The sequence below is a fragment of the Buteo buteo genome, chromosome 23 (genome assembly GCF_964188355.1).
Source record: "Buteo buteo chromosome 23, bButBut1.hap1.1, whole genome shotgun sequence".
Taxonomy (NCBI): Eukaryota; Metazoa; Chordata; class Aves; order Accipitriformes; family Accipitridae; genus Buteo; species Buteo buteo.
The window spans coordinates 13,390,643-13,406,847 of NC_134193.1; the positions used below are offsets into that span (position 1 = coordinate 13,390,643).

The 16,205-nt window shown below is 42.1% G+C and overlaps 1 protein-coding gene across 1 annotated transcript in view; it reads left to right on the forward strand.

Moving 5' to 3' along the window:
• Nucleotides 1-16,205, forward strand: part of CACNA1B (calcium voltage-gated channel subunit alpha1 B) — a 310,121-nt gene that overhangs the window by 237,875 nt on the left and 56,041 nt on the right. Inside the window, 7 exon segments of the mRNA XM_075054744.1 lie at nucleotides 167-273; nucleotides 8,832-8,928; nucleotides 10,922-11,082; nucleotides 12,231-12,368; nucleotides 13,270-13,471; nucleotides 15,034-15,198; nucleotides 16,050-16,160. Of these exon segments, the coding sequence (XP_074910845.1) occupies nucleotides 167-273; nucleotides 8,832-8,928; nucleotides 10,922-11,082; nucleotides 12,231-12,368; nucleotides 13,270-13,471; nucleotides 15,034-15,198; nucleotides 16,050-16,160 (981 nt within the window).

Consider the following 16,205-nt stretch of genomic DNA (forward strand, 5'->3'; position numbering starts at 1 on the left):
GAGATGAGCAGCTTGACTAAGTATCTAGATGTTGCCTTGCTGCTGTGAAGCCCTGAAGAAGAATTTGTGAAGGGTCATTTATCAAGGACATTCCTCTGTACCTTGGTCGTGTTGATTTGGTACTTGTTTTATTAAAACTCTTTCTTTTCACGTGTTTCATCTGAAGATGATTGACTTGGGGCTGTTACTCCACCCTGGCTCCTACTTCCGTGACCTGTGGAATATCCTGGACTTCATTGTGGTCAGTGGGGCCTTGGTGGCGTTTGCCTTCTCGTAAGTACATTTTCCTTAACATCCCAATTTCTAGGAAATAAGTTGCAGAGGAGGCAGGACCCTGGCACAGAGCTAGTTGAAGCGTAGTTTTTATGGCTCTATTTCTCAGCAAAATGTTCAATTTCTGCCCTTTATCATCTTATAGCTGGGGGAGGGGGGGGGAGTTCTCTAAATTTGTGTTGTAGAATCTCTTGAAAATTCTCCCACCTTTAGGGAGACTCTGTTCACTGTTCATTCAAAGATTAAACCAAGATTTTTGTGATCATTTGGCCAACTTCTTTTCAAGGACACATTGTAACAGTTTGTGGCAGTCCAGTGTCTTCAGGCAATTGTTTTAAAAATTTCTCTTCCTATGAAAAAATAGTTAATGAAATCAGCTGATAACTCAGTGAACTCTTTACAAAAGATTATTTTTACAGTGATGGATATTTCTAGTTCAGATACCTTTGGTATTTCTCTCTCCTCCTCCTCTCTCATTCAGGGTACTTGCATTTCCAGAGAGTTTAACTTCTAAGGCTAATTGCTCCCTCCCTCAGTCACAGCTCTCTATTTATGACATTAAATAATGTTCCATGTGCTTCTTTAATGTCATGGAGAATTTTGAGCAAGAGACACAGAGGAACTGCTTTTTAAAAATGAAATGATTAGCTTTTTGTTTGAGCATTTTTCTCAAAAAGAGACCAGAGGAAGAGCAATGCGGGTTCTTCAGAACTTGGGGAGCTCAGAGTTGGATGATGGAAAGAAAATTTCCATGTGTAGCTCTGGGACACAGAATAATTGTCTTACAAATGTTTTCCTGAGAAATTCTAGGAGATGACCTGGAAACAGGCTACAGGACTTGGTCAGTTTAATCTTCTGCTAAATTAGCCTTGAGTAATTACAGTGAACATTTAGCAGCTCATGCCCAAACTCCATTCACCCGTTTGTTGACATGATGATTAGAGAAGGTGAAGAAATTAGCAGTGTTTTACTTGCTAATGAGAAAAAGTATTCACCTTTGTCAAGGAACTGCAGAAGCGTGTCTTGTATATTTTAGACTGACAGTAATTTTTAGGCAGATGGCCATATCCATTGCTCCTCTTACATGCACTGCTGACGAAAAATACTGCCATGTCCCTTGCAGCACAAAAAGTTACCGGGACCTTTCTGGTAACATTGGCCTGGAATATTTCTCAGGATTTTTTCATTTTCTGAGGTGTGAAAATTCCTTTCACGTTCAGCCTGTGAGATTTGTATTTTAGATCTTCTATTCTTCATAGTAAATGCTGGATAAAGATGTCTAAGCTAATTTGACCAAGGAGTGGATGGAATGAAGGAGATGGGATTGACATTGTTGGTAGGATTTTTTGAGCCAGTTGAGGAGTGACACTTGGCAATATTGGGGTCTGGGCTTTCTGTGTCCAATCCTACACCAATGAATTTAGATCTTGGAGCAAGTCATGTCCAAGATAAATTTTTCAAAGGGACACTGTCTTGCCTTCTTTAAAGACTTTGTCCCTATTCATTAGAAATTTGTTTTTCAGAGTAGCTGAGTGCTCTGTTGTAAGCAAGGTTGCCTTGAAATGGAATTGCTGGTCTGGTCTGATGGATGTCTTGCTTACCTAAAATTTGACATCCAAAACGAGGCTGCTTTTTAAGCTTGACTAGACATATGTGTAGCTTAGTTTCACACATGAAATATATTAGCATAACATCTTTCAGAACTGGATGTGGTCAGACTGAGTTAAGCAAAAACTGACTAAAAAAAGGTTTATCAAGTAAACAGAGCTCCTCTGAATTGAAGAGAGGTATAAAAGTAAAATAATATTAGTCACAAGTATTAGTTTGCAAAACAATGTTACCCAAGCCTGTGGTTCACTGAGAATTTCACTTTTCCATTAAGAATTCAAACTTTCAAGGCAGACTGGGAGAAGGGGCATTTTGTGAGCCCTTCAGAGCAACTCTGTGTGCTGTGAGGACAAACATCAGGGTTTGCCTTTAAAACATCTTCTCTTTGAACAAGATTTTTCCTTTGGACAAGTTATGGATTGAAATGAATAATTTTTAATCTTTCTGAGTCTGTGCTCAGGTTTTCTATTGCTCACATTGGGCCGTGAATATCTAACAGCACCTCATCAGCCTCTAAATCAATTACTTGTACATCCCCTGACTGTGCTTCATAATAGTGTGCCCCAAGCTGCTTCTATTTTACATGCTCTTTGAGTAAGTATTGAGCAGGGATTTACAGAAATTGAATGCAAAAAAACCTGCCTGCCTATTTATTGTCTCCCAGATTAAAGTGAGTCAAACCTATTTCTGAGACTTGGAAAAATTTGAATTTCTTCTGTGGTTTTTCTTATGACTTTAACCTCTGCTACGTGTCCATGTTTCAGCAGGCAGTGAGTGTCGACGTCCAGTTCAGAGAATGCTTGCAGTATCTCTGGTCTAACCTGAGAGCAGGAAATCCAGTCATTCGTACGAGATGACTTGCTCTCTGTTCCCACTAGTCCAGTTATGAATGCTAACAAGTCTCAGACTGCTCATATGACAGTTGGGTAGATAGTCATGTCCTTAGCTCAACTGCATTGTTTGGTTAAACCAGATGGACACACCAAGCCTGCTGAATTTTGATAATCCTGAAAATGAGCTTTTGGAGAGTAAACTCGGTAATCTTTGTTGTTTTGTTAGTGGGCTTTTTCTAGCAAACACTACAGTCCTGTCACTCATCAGTGTCACTGTAAAAAATGTATTTAATGTGGCTGTTACCAGTTTTTCTGTTTGCAAGAATATGCGATTGCCACTCAGTGGGTGTGATTTAATTCATGCATGTTCTTAACCTCATTGGTGTCCAGTGAAGGTGATGCGAATCAACTTCTTGCTGAATAGACATATCACTGAAACCCTAGGAAAAACAGAGCTCCCTGAAACGCTTCCATCTGGATTATTGCAACAGCCTATGTTTGTTTAGGCATACAAGATGGTATCAGTCGTTGCTGCAAGGTTCATAAAATCCCTCTCAGCCTCTCAAACTAGCTATCAGTCTACTTTCTGCCTGTAGCTCTTTAGAAGCTATTCTATGCTTGACTGTAGTTAAAAAAAAAAATATTTTTAAAACAAGGCTTCCAGTGAGATGCTAGAAACTTTAGTAATACTGATGGTGATATAATAATAAAATGTCTTCCATTTAGCAATGTATTTCAAAGAGAAATTCCTTGCTTTTTCTAGAGATAAACATGCCACAAACATAAAGACACGTTTTAGTCTTTAGGGAAATAGAAGTAGAGGAGCTTAAAGCAAGCTAGCAAATTTGTCATCAAAATTTATCAGCCCCAGGTGTAAAATGTACTTGTTCAATAGAGATAGCTGATGAATAGCAGCAAAGAGATTGCATTTTAAAATTTTCAACAACAGAAAGGTGGCTGAGATGCACAGAATTTCACACTGCTCTTTGAAAAAGCAAACAGCATTTGCCAAACAATCAAGGTTATTATCTCCCTAAGTGTCAGGAGGATGAAGGTATATTTGCCCTGTCTGCTTGTCAGTCGAAAGGGCTGAGGCACCCTGGGGGGATGTGTGGGTATATGCTGTATAGCCAATCTGTTGCTTCCTTGCTTGTTTATTTTTATGAACATTGAGTTGGTGGGTGTGGGACAGGGGATGGGATTATCTGCCAGCACATATCTGTATGTGCATGGGGTGCACTGTATAGCCTTATGTTTCTGTTTGTCATTGACTCTGCTCTTTCTTTGTCTTCTTCTTGCTGGAATCTCTCTCTAGGAGTTTCATGGGGTAATATGTTATTCCTGTCTCTTGCTGCACTGTTATGCCTGTCAAATGTGTGTACACACACTTGCCACTGTGGAAACGAACCATGTTACACTCATTGCATTGACTTCTTTGTCCCTTTATTACTCATTATTCAGTGAAATGTATTTTCCCTTAACAATTCTCATTCATCCTAATTTTGTTTAAGCAGAGGATAGAAGCAGACTAGAAAGCCAAGTAGACCAGAGAGTCAGAAACCATGATAAGCAGATATATGTGTACCAAAAAGATCTGAGGGGATGACTCAGTAGGAACATCATTAATGTGTGAGTTGCAATTCATGAAAATCTTAATAACTAGCTTTAAAGAAGCGGTTTTGTTCTCATTCAGAGGATTGCACCTCTAAACCACATTAGTGGTGCTGGAAGCTTCAGGACTAATCTTGTGCAGTCTGGACAACATGACCCAGCTGGGATTCAGGCTGTCAGCCTCTGACATTGGTGAAAAGTCTTTGACATGAAAACAGGGTGTAGATACCTTTTGAGAGGTTGGCAGGGGCAATTTGTAAAGAAGGAGGTAGCAAAAGTTGCATTTTAACCATCTGCCAGGAGGTGACAGTTTTGTCATCAGTGCGGTACAGCACAGCTTTGCCTCGGGGACAGAGAGGAGGCAGAGCTGCATCGTCTCACACCACAGTTTCAAGCAGGGCGGGAGCTCAGGTGGGATTCTCCACAGCAGATAGCCCAGAGGTACAATGAAAAGTACGTAAAGAAAGGTCTTCGATGTGGTGCAGGAAATTGGGTATTTGTTTCTTCTGCCTAGGAAGCCAGATCCTGTAGATCCTGGGAGAGGGTGGCTTTGTGCTTGGGCAGAGTTGCATGAGCTCATTTACTCTTTGGTGGAGGAATTCACTTTCTGCCTTGGGGACTTCAGGCAATTGCAGAAGGCAGTGACTCCACCCTACTCTGAATATTTGATGACATGACTCTAAGAGGACCATGTTACGTGAAATCAGAGCTGCTGGCAGAAGCAACAGAAACAAGAAGCTTCCATTATAAAGAACTATTAATTTTTTAAAGGATCTTTTATTTATTAAAGGAAAAAAGACCATGCAAAGCTCTTTTAAAATATTTTTATTATTTTAAATAAATGAGCAGCAAACTTCCCCAGAAAAACAGAACTGGCCTAATGCAACCAGAATTGACCTAATGCAACCAGAATTGACCTAATACAATTTTTTCTTCCTGGTGTTCTTTTTTTTTTTTTTTTTTTTAAGTCATTGGGCTTCTGTTCACTGTCTGTTTTTAACCTGCTTGCTCTTCTGTACTTCTTCTGAATTTTATAGTTGTTATTCTGCAGTCGCCTAAGATCTTGTCCTTCCATAGCAATTTATTTTCGTTGTGAGAAATACTCTGGTCAAATGTGTGCTTGTATACACCTTTTGACTGAATCCTAGTTCCATCTGGACCTTTTATTTTGTGGGACATCTCACTTTGTATTAGTGATATAAAAAACAGTATTTCAGAGGGGGTTCTTAAAAACATTGAAAACAACCCTTAAGGTTTTATTTGACAGGCTGAAATAGTTGCAGAAGCTCCATATAATTAAAATGCAATTTACATCATTCTAGTTTGGAGTACCAGTCTGTTGAAAAAGCTTTCTCCTATAGCAGGAACCTTACTGTGACAAGAAATAAGTATGATTTTTCAAGATTCTCTATATGACTCGGATCATAAATCTCATTAACATTTAATTGGCTCATACTCTTTGTTTGCTTAGGTGCCTGAAAGGAAAAAAAAATAAAAATCAATGCTTCTTAGTGTCCTTCATTCAGGCAGAAGGAATTTTGTAGGACTGGAGCTGTCTGCCCTTCACCTCCAAGCTCTCAGTGCAGTCATCCACACACCTCCCCATGCAAGGGAAAAACAGCTGCTTCTCTCAGACCCAGGAGGAAGGATTTGCTCTGCCCCACCTATTCACTAGTCCCCAGTAGGTCTGTTTAACCTTCCTAGAAATATTAAGTCCACAGAGGTTGTTGCTTCAGGCTTGTGAGACCTGAGCTAGCTCCTTCAGAGCCAAGAAGTTTCTCTGTTCTCGTCTTGAACTTTCCTTCCAGGAGGCCTTACTAGTACAGTTATTATTTAGTGGAAATGCATGGCAGTGTAGTAAATAGGTGGTTAGGTCTCCTGGAATCAGGAACACTGGAAGACATCATGCAGAAATATTCTGTGGTTCTGCTTGAACCCAGGTGAGGGCTGTTGAGATTTATTAGCTCAGCTGCTACCTGTCAGTGGCTGTGCCGCTAAGCTGGGCTATGCGTGTTAATCTGCAAACCAGAAACGTGACCACAAATGATCGAGAATTGAATATAGTTCTGGGCCAAGGTATCCCACCTCTTTTTTCCTCCTACTGCCCCAACCACATGTCCCTTAACCCTCTCACCTTCACTCTCCTCTCACCTCTACTTTCCTTAGCTCCTACCTCTTCACCCTCTCTGCTCTGGCTTCCTCATCTAGTTAAACCCCAAATGGCTGGGCAACATGGAGCAACCCGAGTGATTTGCTTGACCTTCCAGAGGGGAGAGGGCCAAGGGAGAAGCAGGGGCAGCCAAGATGATGGGCATGTGCTGGGTGATCATCAGCTGTGGGGACAGGCTGGCCAAGCCAGGTGTACCTCCGTCCCGGTAACCTATTTCCCCTACTACTTCCCTCCTGCCACTGACTGTCCACCTCAAGAGGCTGAACACATTGTTGTACGGCCAGGCATTGCTAAGGATCAGACAAAGCTGCCTGGGGAGTAGGTGAGCTCCAGTTTGGGTGGCTCAGCTGGAGGCTATGGTGACAAGGAGACAGCTGCAGTGACCGTGGCAAGATTGTTGCTTGCTAAGAGTTGGTGATTTGAAAGCAAGAATGCAAAGCCAAACATGGGCCAGATCTTCAGTTGTGCTAAAACCTGAAGAGAAAGTCAGTAAAAGCTATGTTGGCAGTGTCTGCTTCATCTTAACCAGATTAAAGAGTCTCTAATGAGAATAAAAAATAATTTCTTTTAAATATATAATAGGTATTTTGTGGCATTAAATCAGTCCTGTAACTCCATGAGTATTAATTAGCTCAGTCACCTGGATTTACAGCCATGCCAGCAGTCAGGATCCATCTGCAGCTGATTAAAATGGCCCTGAAGCAGCCCTAAAAGATGAGATAGGGAGAGGACAGGTAAGCCTCCATCCTGTTCCCCCTCTCCTCCATTTCTATAAATCATATGCAAAGGCAACTTGTGTTCAATGTATAAGTCATTGGGATACAACCCATGGCCTTCCAAAAATTCCTTGTGCCTCAATGCTTATTGCATTTCAGGACAAGTGCAGTGACTGGTAATTGGAGAAAGAGACCGGAGATGAGACAGGAATGTGTGTTCTAGGTTGCAGATTCCAGTCCAGTGTTAGTATTGAGTAGTACAGTATTAGTACTGAGTTATTAGTCTTTTAGAAGTGGATAGATTGCAAAAAGACACCTTCCAGGGCTGAGCAAGGTCAGCCAGCCATGAAACTGGGTGGTTTCCTCTGCTCTTGGTGCTTATCCCTTAGCATAGTGCATAGGGCTGGCTGCTAGCAGGGTGGGGGAAGCTTTGCAATCCGCTACGTGCACATACCTCTTGTGGGTCTCTCGCGTTACTTGTATTTCTATTGTTTTCCTGTTGGAGAAGAGAAATGTTTAGTGAACTGGAAGAGCATAGAATAGGTATATCAGCATCTGTTCAATGTGTTACTCATTCACACCTGTGTTTCTTCAATACAGTCTCAGACCCAAACCTGTAGTCATGAATAAAACTCTGTTAAAGATTTTCATCCCATTTTTCACTTCATATGAAATGAAGGGGAATGTCATTGTTTTGCTGTTGGGTTGGAAGAAGATGTAACCGTGTCTTTTTGTAATTTATTTTGGAAGTGCACGAGGAAAGGAACTCTGTCCTTCCCCTAAAAACCTCTTAATGGTAGCAAGAGGAATGGTCTCAAGTCTTGCACTCAGTTTTAACAAAAACTAAAACCAAAATGTGACTTACAGCACCTGCATGTGTAAGTGGGAAGTTGCCCTAGCACTGTTCCAGGCATGTAATATGCTGTCATATTACATGTTCCCGCATGGGTTTGGTAGCATGTCTTCCAAGAGAGACTCGAGGATGAGGGTGTGGGCATGGAGCCGCTCTGGTCCCCAGGGGAGCTCAGTCCCTCACCATGAAGGCTCCAGTTCCCTCTGGTCACTGTCTGCTTGTCTAGACACAACGTCCCTGCCAGAGAAGTGCAAGAAGCACGCAGAGAAACATCCTCCTGTCTCACCCAGGCGCCTGGGAGGGAGGAGAGCCAAGTGTGACTTTCTCACTTCTCCTGCCTGGGGCTGGGATGAATGTACTGAGCCTCCTCTCCTGGTGGCTGCAGCCGAGGTGTGCTGCTGCCCTGGCTTGGACCGTTGCCTGGGTGGGAAGTTGGGGCAGGAAGGTCACCGGTTCCTGGCTGATGCTTGGTGAGTAGCTGGGAAGCGAGCGAAGGCTGGAGAGCATGTGTGGCTGAATGCTGCAAGGACCATATCCTGCCCACAGCCTTCCTCCTGTGCGGTGATTAACACGTCTCAAGTGGGCGTTCATCTGCAGTCCTCACTAGTACTGTCTGCATCCGTGGTGAGGACGGCACCCAAAACCTGTAAAAAAACCCCAAATTATTCCACAACCAAAACCACACTGGGTACCTATAGATATTCCAGTTAGTGACCTCAGGACCAAACTATTCCCTCTGTTGTTCTTGTGCCTTTTATCCTTTGCAGAGGAACCAAAGGCAAGGACATCAACACAATCAAGTCCCTGCGAGTTCTGCGGGTCCTAAGACCACTGAAGACCATTAAACGGCTGCCAAAACTAAAGGTTAGAGAATAACCACAAATCTTTCCTTCTCTGGAGGTTTGCAACTGATCTGAGTGGAAGTTGATGGACTAAACTTAATCCAAGTTATTTGTGTTCCTTTTATTTTGTTGCAATTAATCTCTTTGCCAGATTTATAAAAATAGCTGTGCAGATGTTTAGCAAATGTCAAACACTTGTTTCTTTTGCAAACATTGTATGCAATATTATGAATTATTGTGAATCCATATTAAAATCAAGCTTCTAAAAAAAGATAAGAAAAAAATGCAAATAAATTACAGTTCATAAGTGTGATGGTCTTAGAAATGATATAAGAGAAAATAGGTTTTGGAGTGTTTGACTTTCCCTAGAGAACTTAACATGAATATTGCAAGATTTTCCACAGTCTGTCTAAAGAGAAATGTCATTGCTGTATGAGGACTTTTAATCTGTTCATCTTTTCTATTAAAGAATATATAGTGCAGGGTTTTATAGCAGTACCCTTTCATCTCTAGAATACTAAGTTACAAAGTAAAATAAATGTAATGGCCTGTGGTTACTTATTCAACACCATTTCACAAATGCTTTGAGATACAGCCAGCCCCTGGAAACAGAGAATGGAAGGAGTTACAAAATTTAATAATTTCTGAGTTTTGGGAACTCTTGAACACTTATTGCAAAAGGTCTTCATGTGGCATCACTGCTTGCAGGCTCTTTTCTGTGAGAGACGGGGAAAAAGAAGCAATGGATGCTTTTGCAATGGTGAAACTATGTCTGACAATTCCTGTTTTCACATAGTGGCATGTAAAAATCATGGTCAGCTGTTACATAGTCTTGCTTTTGTCGTTCCCCATAATTCATGCTTAAATAATTTTGATTTTATGCATTTTTATGCATACTAAATTTACCTCAAATGATAAGTAAGAGTAATGTTGAACAGTGTAGAAAATGGTCTTTATTTGTTTAGAAATTTGAAATGTACAGCTCTTAGGTCATAAAACAGACGACAGTAGCTCAGTCCTACAGCAGGACTGAATGCTTGCTTTTTATTGAATGTCTTCCTTATTTTCAAGCCATTTTACAGAGTAATTTTACCACCTCTAAAGAAGTATTCAGAACTCTTTATGTGAAGCAGAAGTCATATTCATATGGTTTGTCTTCAAAGTTCTTTCAATTATTTTTTTCCTGGATGTGATGTTGTGTGCAACAATCAGCAAGATTAATGGGATGATTAGAGATATTTCCAGTGTTTTAATTCAGGATTTCTGGGTTGCATCATGAGAGTAATTTTGTGAATTATTCACTTCCATTCAGAGAAACAGAAACAGTATTGTACAAACCCCACGCTTCAGCAGTAGGACTGTTCAATTTATATTATTATGACAAACTTAGACTAAAATTAAACTGCAAATTACTTGTAACAATGAATCAGTGACTAATAACCAAATAATAAACGTATCTGAGAAGTTCTTTGCAGGGAGTTCAGAACTGACATATGCTGACTAGATTAGTCACACTTACTTTTGATAGACAGTTCACTAGAAAAATATTATTTGAAGCATTTGGTTGTTTTGTGTCTGGTATATTTTTCTTATTATTCAAACAGTTCAAATGATGGTCAACGAGCAACACATTTGATGAGTTTTTACCTATCCACTGGGAATAAATTAAACACAAGTACGTTTTTCATTTCATAATTGGCCATGGAAGTATTTGCTGAGGACTACTATTTATCTCAACGAGCTGCAATTATCTTTATAAATTTTACGGACAGCACCAGAAAATTCAGTGGCACAGCCAAACTCATTGAGAAAGCAGGAGATGTAGGAAGTCGGCATTATCTCTCACAGCTGGAGCATGACTTTTGGTCCAACACTTGGTGTGCTAGTCCATGAAACCATCCATGGGTTGTAGGTTGGGTAATTACTTCCAAGTGTAGTTAGATGCTAGATGCCAAGATGTTAGATGCATTTTTCTTTTCTTTCAACCCCTTAACATTGTTCTACTCCATCCCCAGGCTGTCTTTGACTGCGTGGTGAATTCCCTGAAGAATGTCCTCAATATCCTCATAGTTTACATGCTCTTCATGTTCATTTTTGCCGTCATTGCTGTGCAGCTCTTCAAAGGCAGATTCTTCTACTGCACCGATGAGTCGAAGGAGCTGGAGAAGGACTGCAGGTATGGCCAGGGGCAGGGGCTGTCGGTGGGGAGCCCGACTTTCCTCTGACAGCAGCAGGTCCCTTGACTGTCCCAGAGCTGCATCAGTCAGGTATCTGCTGAGCTTGATGAGTCTCCTCTAAGGAAGAGCAATGCTTCAGCACATTTACCCTAAAGATGAATTTTGCCTTTTGTTGTTTTAAGAGCTGCATCATTCTTGGGTCTGATCTAGCAAATGCTTAATGATACGGGGGAGCAGGCTCCTTTTCCCAGGGAGGGCTAAGTATGATTTTAAGGTAAAGGGTTTTTGAAGAGATGGTGTGACTCCTTTTTCTACCTGCTGCCTTTGTTCTTAGGGCTCGTATGAATTAGGAAAACATAATGAATAAATAATCAGAAGTGAGTCAGTAGGAAGTTAAAGAGCTCCTAATTAGCTAGAAAAGGGGTCAGTATTTGAATATCTTAAAAACCCTGTCCTGCTTTGACCTTTACAGCAGACTGCCAAGGTGCTTTACTCACCACAACGTGCGTCTTCCTCACTTGCCCTTTTTCTTGGCACCCAAACCACATTCTCAGCACTGTCCAGGTCTGCCCATGTTAGCCCTCTCCTGCCACCTTGCAAACACAGGGCACATCCCTGGTGGGACCATGTGCACACTGCAGCCACGGAGGCTGTCACTGAAGTTCTTCCTTGCAATAAAGCAGATATATTACAGAATGAAATGTGTAATTATAGAAAAATGTAGGTTGGAGGGGAACTCTCCAGATGCCAGGTCCCTTGGCCCCTCAAAGCAGGACCCAGTTAGAAGTTAGATCCAGTTCTGAAGTAGGAGCCAGAGACTTTTTCCCATCAAGCAGCACAGTTTTCTGTGGGGTCAGACAATCTGGGGGCCAGCATGCTGTTAATTGCTGGCTTTGCCTAATGGATGAATGTCCTGATTACAGTTTCTTTCATTTCTAGACTTCAGGTCCAGATCCTGTGGCTCAAAATGGCTCAAAGAATGGTCTTTACTTCTGTTAACAAACTAGGGGCTGTCTCTTTATTTGTCTTTAATACATAGCACAGTCTGACTCTGTTACTGGGGATTTTCGATGCTCCTCAGTGACTCATATGAAATGGCTGATTTGGTTTAATTCTCTCATTTGGTTTGAATCTCTGTTTTTCCTAGGGGTCAGTACCTCGATTATGAAAAAAATGAGGTGGAGGCGCAGCCAAGGGAATGGAAAAAATACGAGTTCCACTATGACAACGTGCTCTGGGCTCTGCTCACACTCTTCACTGTATCCACAGGCGAAGGGTGGCCAACGTGAGTACGTGGGACTGGCGGGGTCAGTGATCGAGGAGGTAATGTCAGCTTTCCACAGCTCTGAGGGACATGTAAATGGCAGGTGAACTGTGAAATAAGAATAGTCTTTTATCAGCTAAGCTTTTACTTTCCCTTGTGTTATTATTGGGTAAATCAGCAGGCAGGGCTCTTCATTTTACTCCTTGTTCTTCTGAGCTTGCACAGGGATGCTTAGGCAGTTTTCAGTACTTAATAGCTTGCTTGCTCCAGTCTTTTGGACTTGCACGCCTTTCCCAGGTGTAAAATTGATAATGGGAATGTAAGAAAATGAGGGCAAAAGGTATTGTGACCTATGCTGAAAGTATGGTGGGTATGAGAGTCCCAAAATTATATTTACTGTTCAGCATATGACTTTATTTTGGCACATTTTTCTGCTGGGACACATGGAGTACAATTCACGGTCAGGGTTTCTCTATGGCAGGCCTTCCCTGTCCTCCACGTTCAGCTGTTTCATAAAATAAAGAATAAAACATACAGCATCTATCTCCCTTCTCCAGTCCCTCACTGTGTTCCCCTACTTGGAGGTCATCAACACCTTTCTTTTCCCATCCTTACTTCATCCCTGTTGACCAGAGAAGAGAAGCCAGATCTAACTGTATCCTCTCCCCTTGGCCAGGGGGATAAGTGGATCTGTACGTAGCAAATCTCCATCATTCTGCAGAATGGTGAAAACAGCAAGGGTTTCCCTAAAAATATCCTCAAGGAAAACCTCCTCCCAGCCATAGAGATGGGAGAGAGTTTGACCTGAGCATATGTGGAAAACCCTCCACATGAGTGAAGGCCAGTGAGTGACTACCAGGGTGTCATTGGTGCCTCACACTGATTTCATTGACTTTTCTTCTCTCTTTGCGCTTGATTGCAGTGTGCTGAAGCACTCAGTGGATGCTACCTACGAGGAACAGGGTCCCAGCCCTGGCTACCGAATGGAAATGTCTATCTTTTACGTGGTGTATTTTGTTGTCTTCCCTTTTTTCTTTGTGAACATCTTTGTGGCGTTAATCATCATCACCTTCCAAGAGCAAGGAGATAAAGTGATGTCAGAATGCAGCCTTGAGAAAAACGAGGTACCCGTATCTTCTGAATCTGGACTTAGCACCTGGGGGCTCAGAGCACCTCAATACTGGTGGAAGCCCACTCCTCGTCCCTCCCATGCCATGGGGGACTTTAGAGCAGTCACTACCCGAGGGTGTGTAGTATAGAGACCAAATAAATTACAGACTGTTTCAGCTTTTGCATAAAAACAAAACCAGGGAGAGCCCCCGAAATGCTACATGTTAGTAAGCGCTGTCACACGTTCCTGTGGACCACACCTCCACTTCAAAGCGAAGATAGGCTTGCACATTAGCTCAAGCATGTAGGTGTGAAAGGAGACAAATCTTTGGCCTTTTAGAGGCCAGTCATCAGAAATCAAACTGAACTACAATTGCTACGGCTCTCTAAAGGAAAGGTCCTCTCACTAGGCTGGTTTTATGCCTGGCTGAGATGATGTCCTCCTGACAGCAGTGGAAAGTAGATGCCTTGGGAAGAGTGTAAGACCAGGACAAGCAGGTATGAGGCTTTTCTTTAATGCCCTAGCAAGTTCCATCATTTTCAGCTCAGGAACCTCCTGAGTTGGACGTGGTTTTTCTTTAGTTCGTGGCATCTGTGTATCTTTCTTCCATGGATGTATCCAGCTTCCTCCTGAACCCATGCAGATTTTTAGCATCTGCAGCATCCTTCGTCTGGGGTCCCACAGCCTCAATGACCTGTTGTGCAAGAACCATTTCTTTTCATTTATTTTGAAACTGGAAGGTGATTTTCGATGAAAAGAGATGAGTTCTTAATCAATTATTAATTAATGCATTGTTTGTCTATATGAACAAAAAGTCCAAAATAAAGCAGTATATTTAGAGATGCTTTACCCATTTTATTTTTCAACTGAGCAGAAAGTATTTTTGCAGTAATTAAGACTTTGAATTCTTATCTAAATCAAAGATAAGAAAATGCTCCAGAATCAAAACTTCTTGTGGGTAGAAACCAATTTTTAATGAACTTTTATACTTATAGTAATGTGAACAGAAATAGCCAAGTAAAGGGGGTCTTTGAGAGTTCACCCAGTAATATTTGTTGGATAATTTATTGGTTGAGTTCAGTTCACTTTTTATGAAATGTTATTAGCTCTACAGGTTTTGCTGTGTGTGAGAACTTACCTGAGTTTCACAATACTTTTTTTTTAAATGCAGATAACATCTTTACCAATCCTCCAGTTTCTGCACTTACTTATCAGGAGGAATTGGCAGAGTATTTTCTGAAGAGAGCCTGTGGATTTATAACTCCCTTCCCTACATGGGAAGGGATTGGGACCTACTGGGAGCTGGGCTGGGATGGAGGGCTGCCTCCTAGGATTGCAGGGGACCATAGGCATGTTGTGGGGTTTAATATTTCAGTGAGTGTCCGAAAGTGATCATGATTTGGGGATCCTGTGCTGCATTTTACAGGGGTAGCCAGTACTTGCACCATGTGTGAGAAACACTTAGAAATACCATCCTCCACTAAATGCTCCACTCACCCCCCCAACAATATCCTGAGTGATAGAGACTGCCAGCCCTTTTTTTTGTATTCTTTTCATCCCATTTTTGTTTTGTAGAGGGCCTGCATAGACTTCGCCATAAGTGCCAAGCCACTGACCCGCTACATGCCTCAGAACAAGCAATCTTTTCAGTACAAGATGTGGAAATTTGTGGTGTCCCCTCCCTTTGAGTATTTTATCATGGTCATGATTGCACTCAATACCATTGTCCTAATGATGAAGGTTAGTGGGCTGTTACTGAATCTTTGCAATTTCGGGCTTGCTAATGCAGTGTTTGCTGGAGAGGCTTTGTACTCTCGACCTGAGAGCTGGGAGGGGGATAGGCAGGAGCAACCACCACTTCTTATTTGCCTGTTGTCGTTTTTAGATGTCTTGTGGGATTCCTTTGTTCCCCAAAGGGAGGTGGTTTAGTTGTGATGAGATACTGCGAATGGGATTCCCCTGCACAGCGCTGGTTTGGCTCATAGCCCCTTCAGCATATGGCCAGTGGGATGGGAACTGGGCTTCTTGGGTCCTGAGCTCCCAGCTCAGCTTCCTGCTGCAGACCAGGGTCACTTCTTCGGGATGCTTGAAATCCAGCTGTGCCAGGGAAATTACTCAAATTTGCATCAGCGTCAAGCTTCTGGGACGTGATCCACGGTGCTTAGGGGGAAGAGATGCACGTGGCTCGATGTTGTGGATGATATCCCCTCCTATCCCTTGGCTAGCACAGTCAAGGCATCACCATATTCCTAGGGTCTGCTGGAATGAAACACAGTTCCACACTTGTCCTCTAGTTTTGAAAATGCCCTTCCTCTCTCCTCGTCCATGTTGTGCTTACAGGCAGATGTGCACCAGCAACAGTCTCCCAGTCCTGGAGTTATCTCCAGCTGTCCCATTAGGATAGCCTGTAGGCAACAGTGTGCTTCTGGAGTGGCACTGAATAACTGTGTTGTAACCCCCAGTCTTGCTTAAAGTGAGCACAAAATCTGGCACTAAAATGAGCAGGAGTCTTGCAGTCAGGCAAGTCAGCTGGGAAGGTTTTATTCTGTAAGTGATCTTCCAGTAACAGCCTTTCTTCCATCCTGGTTTAGTTCTATGATGCTCCAGAAGCATATGAAGAAATGTTGAAATGCCTGAATATTGTGTTTACATCCATGTTTTCAATGGAATGTGTGCTGAAGATCATTGCCTTTGGTGTGCTGGTATGTGCCTTCCTCGTTTACTTTCAACTGTTTCCTCTCTACATG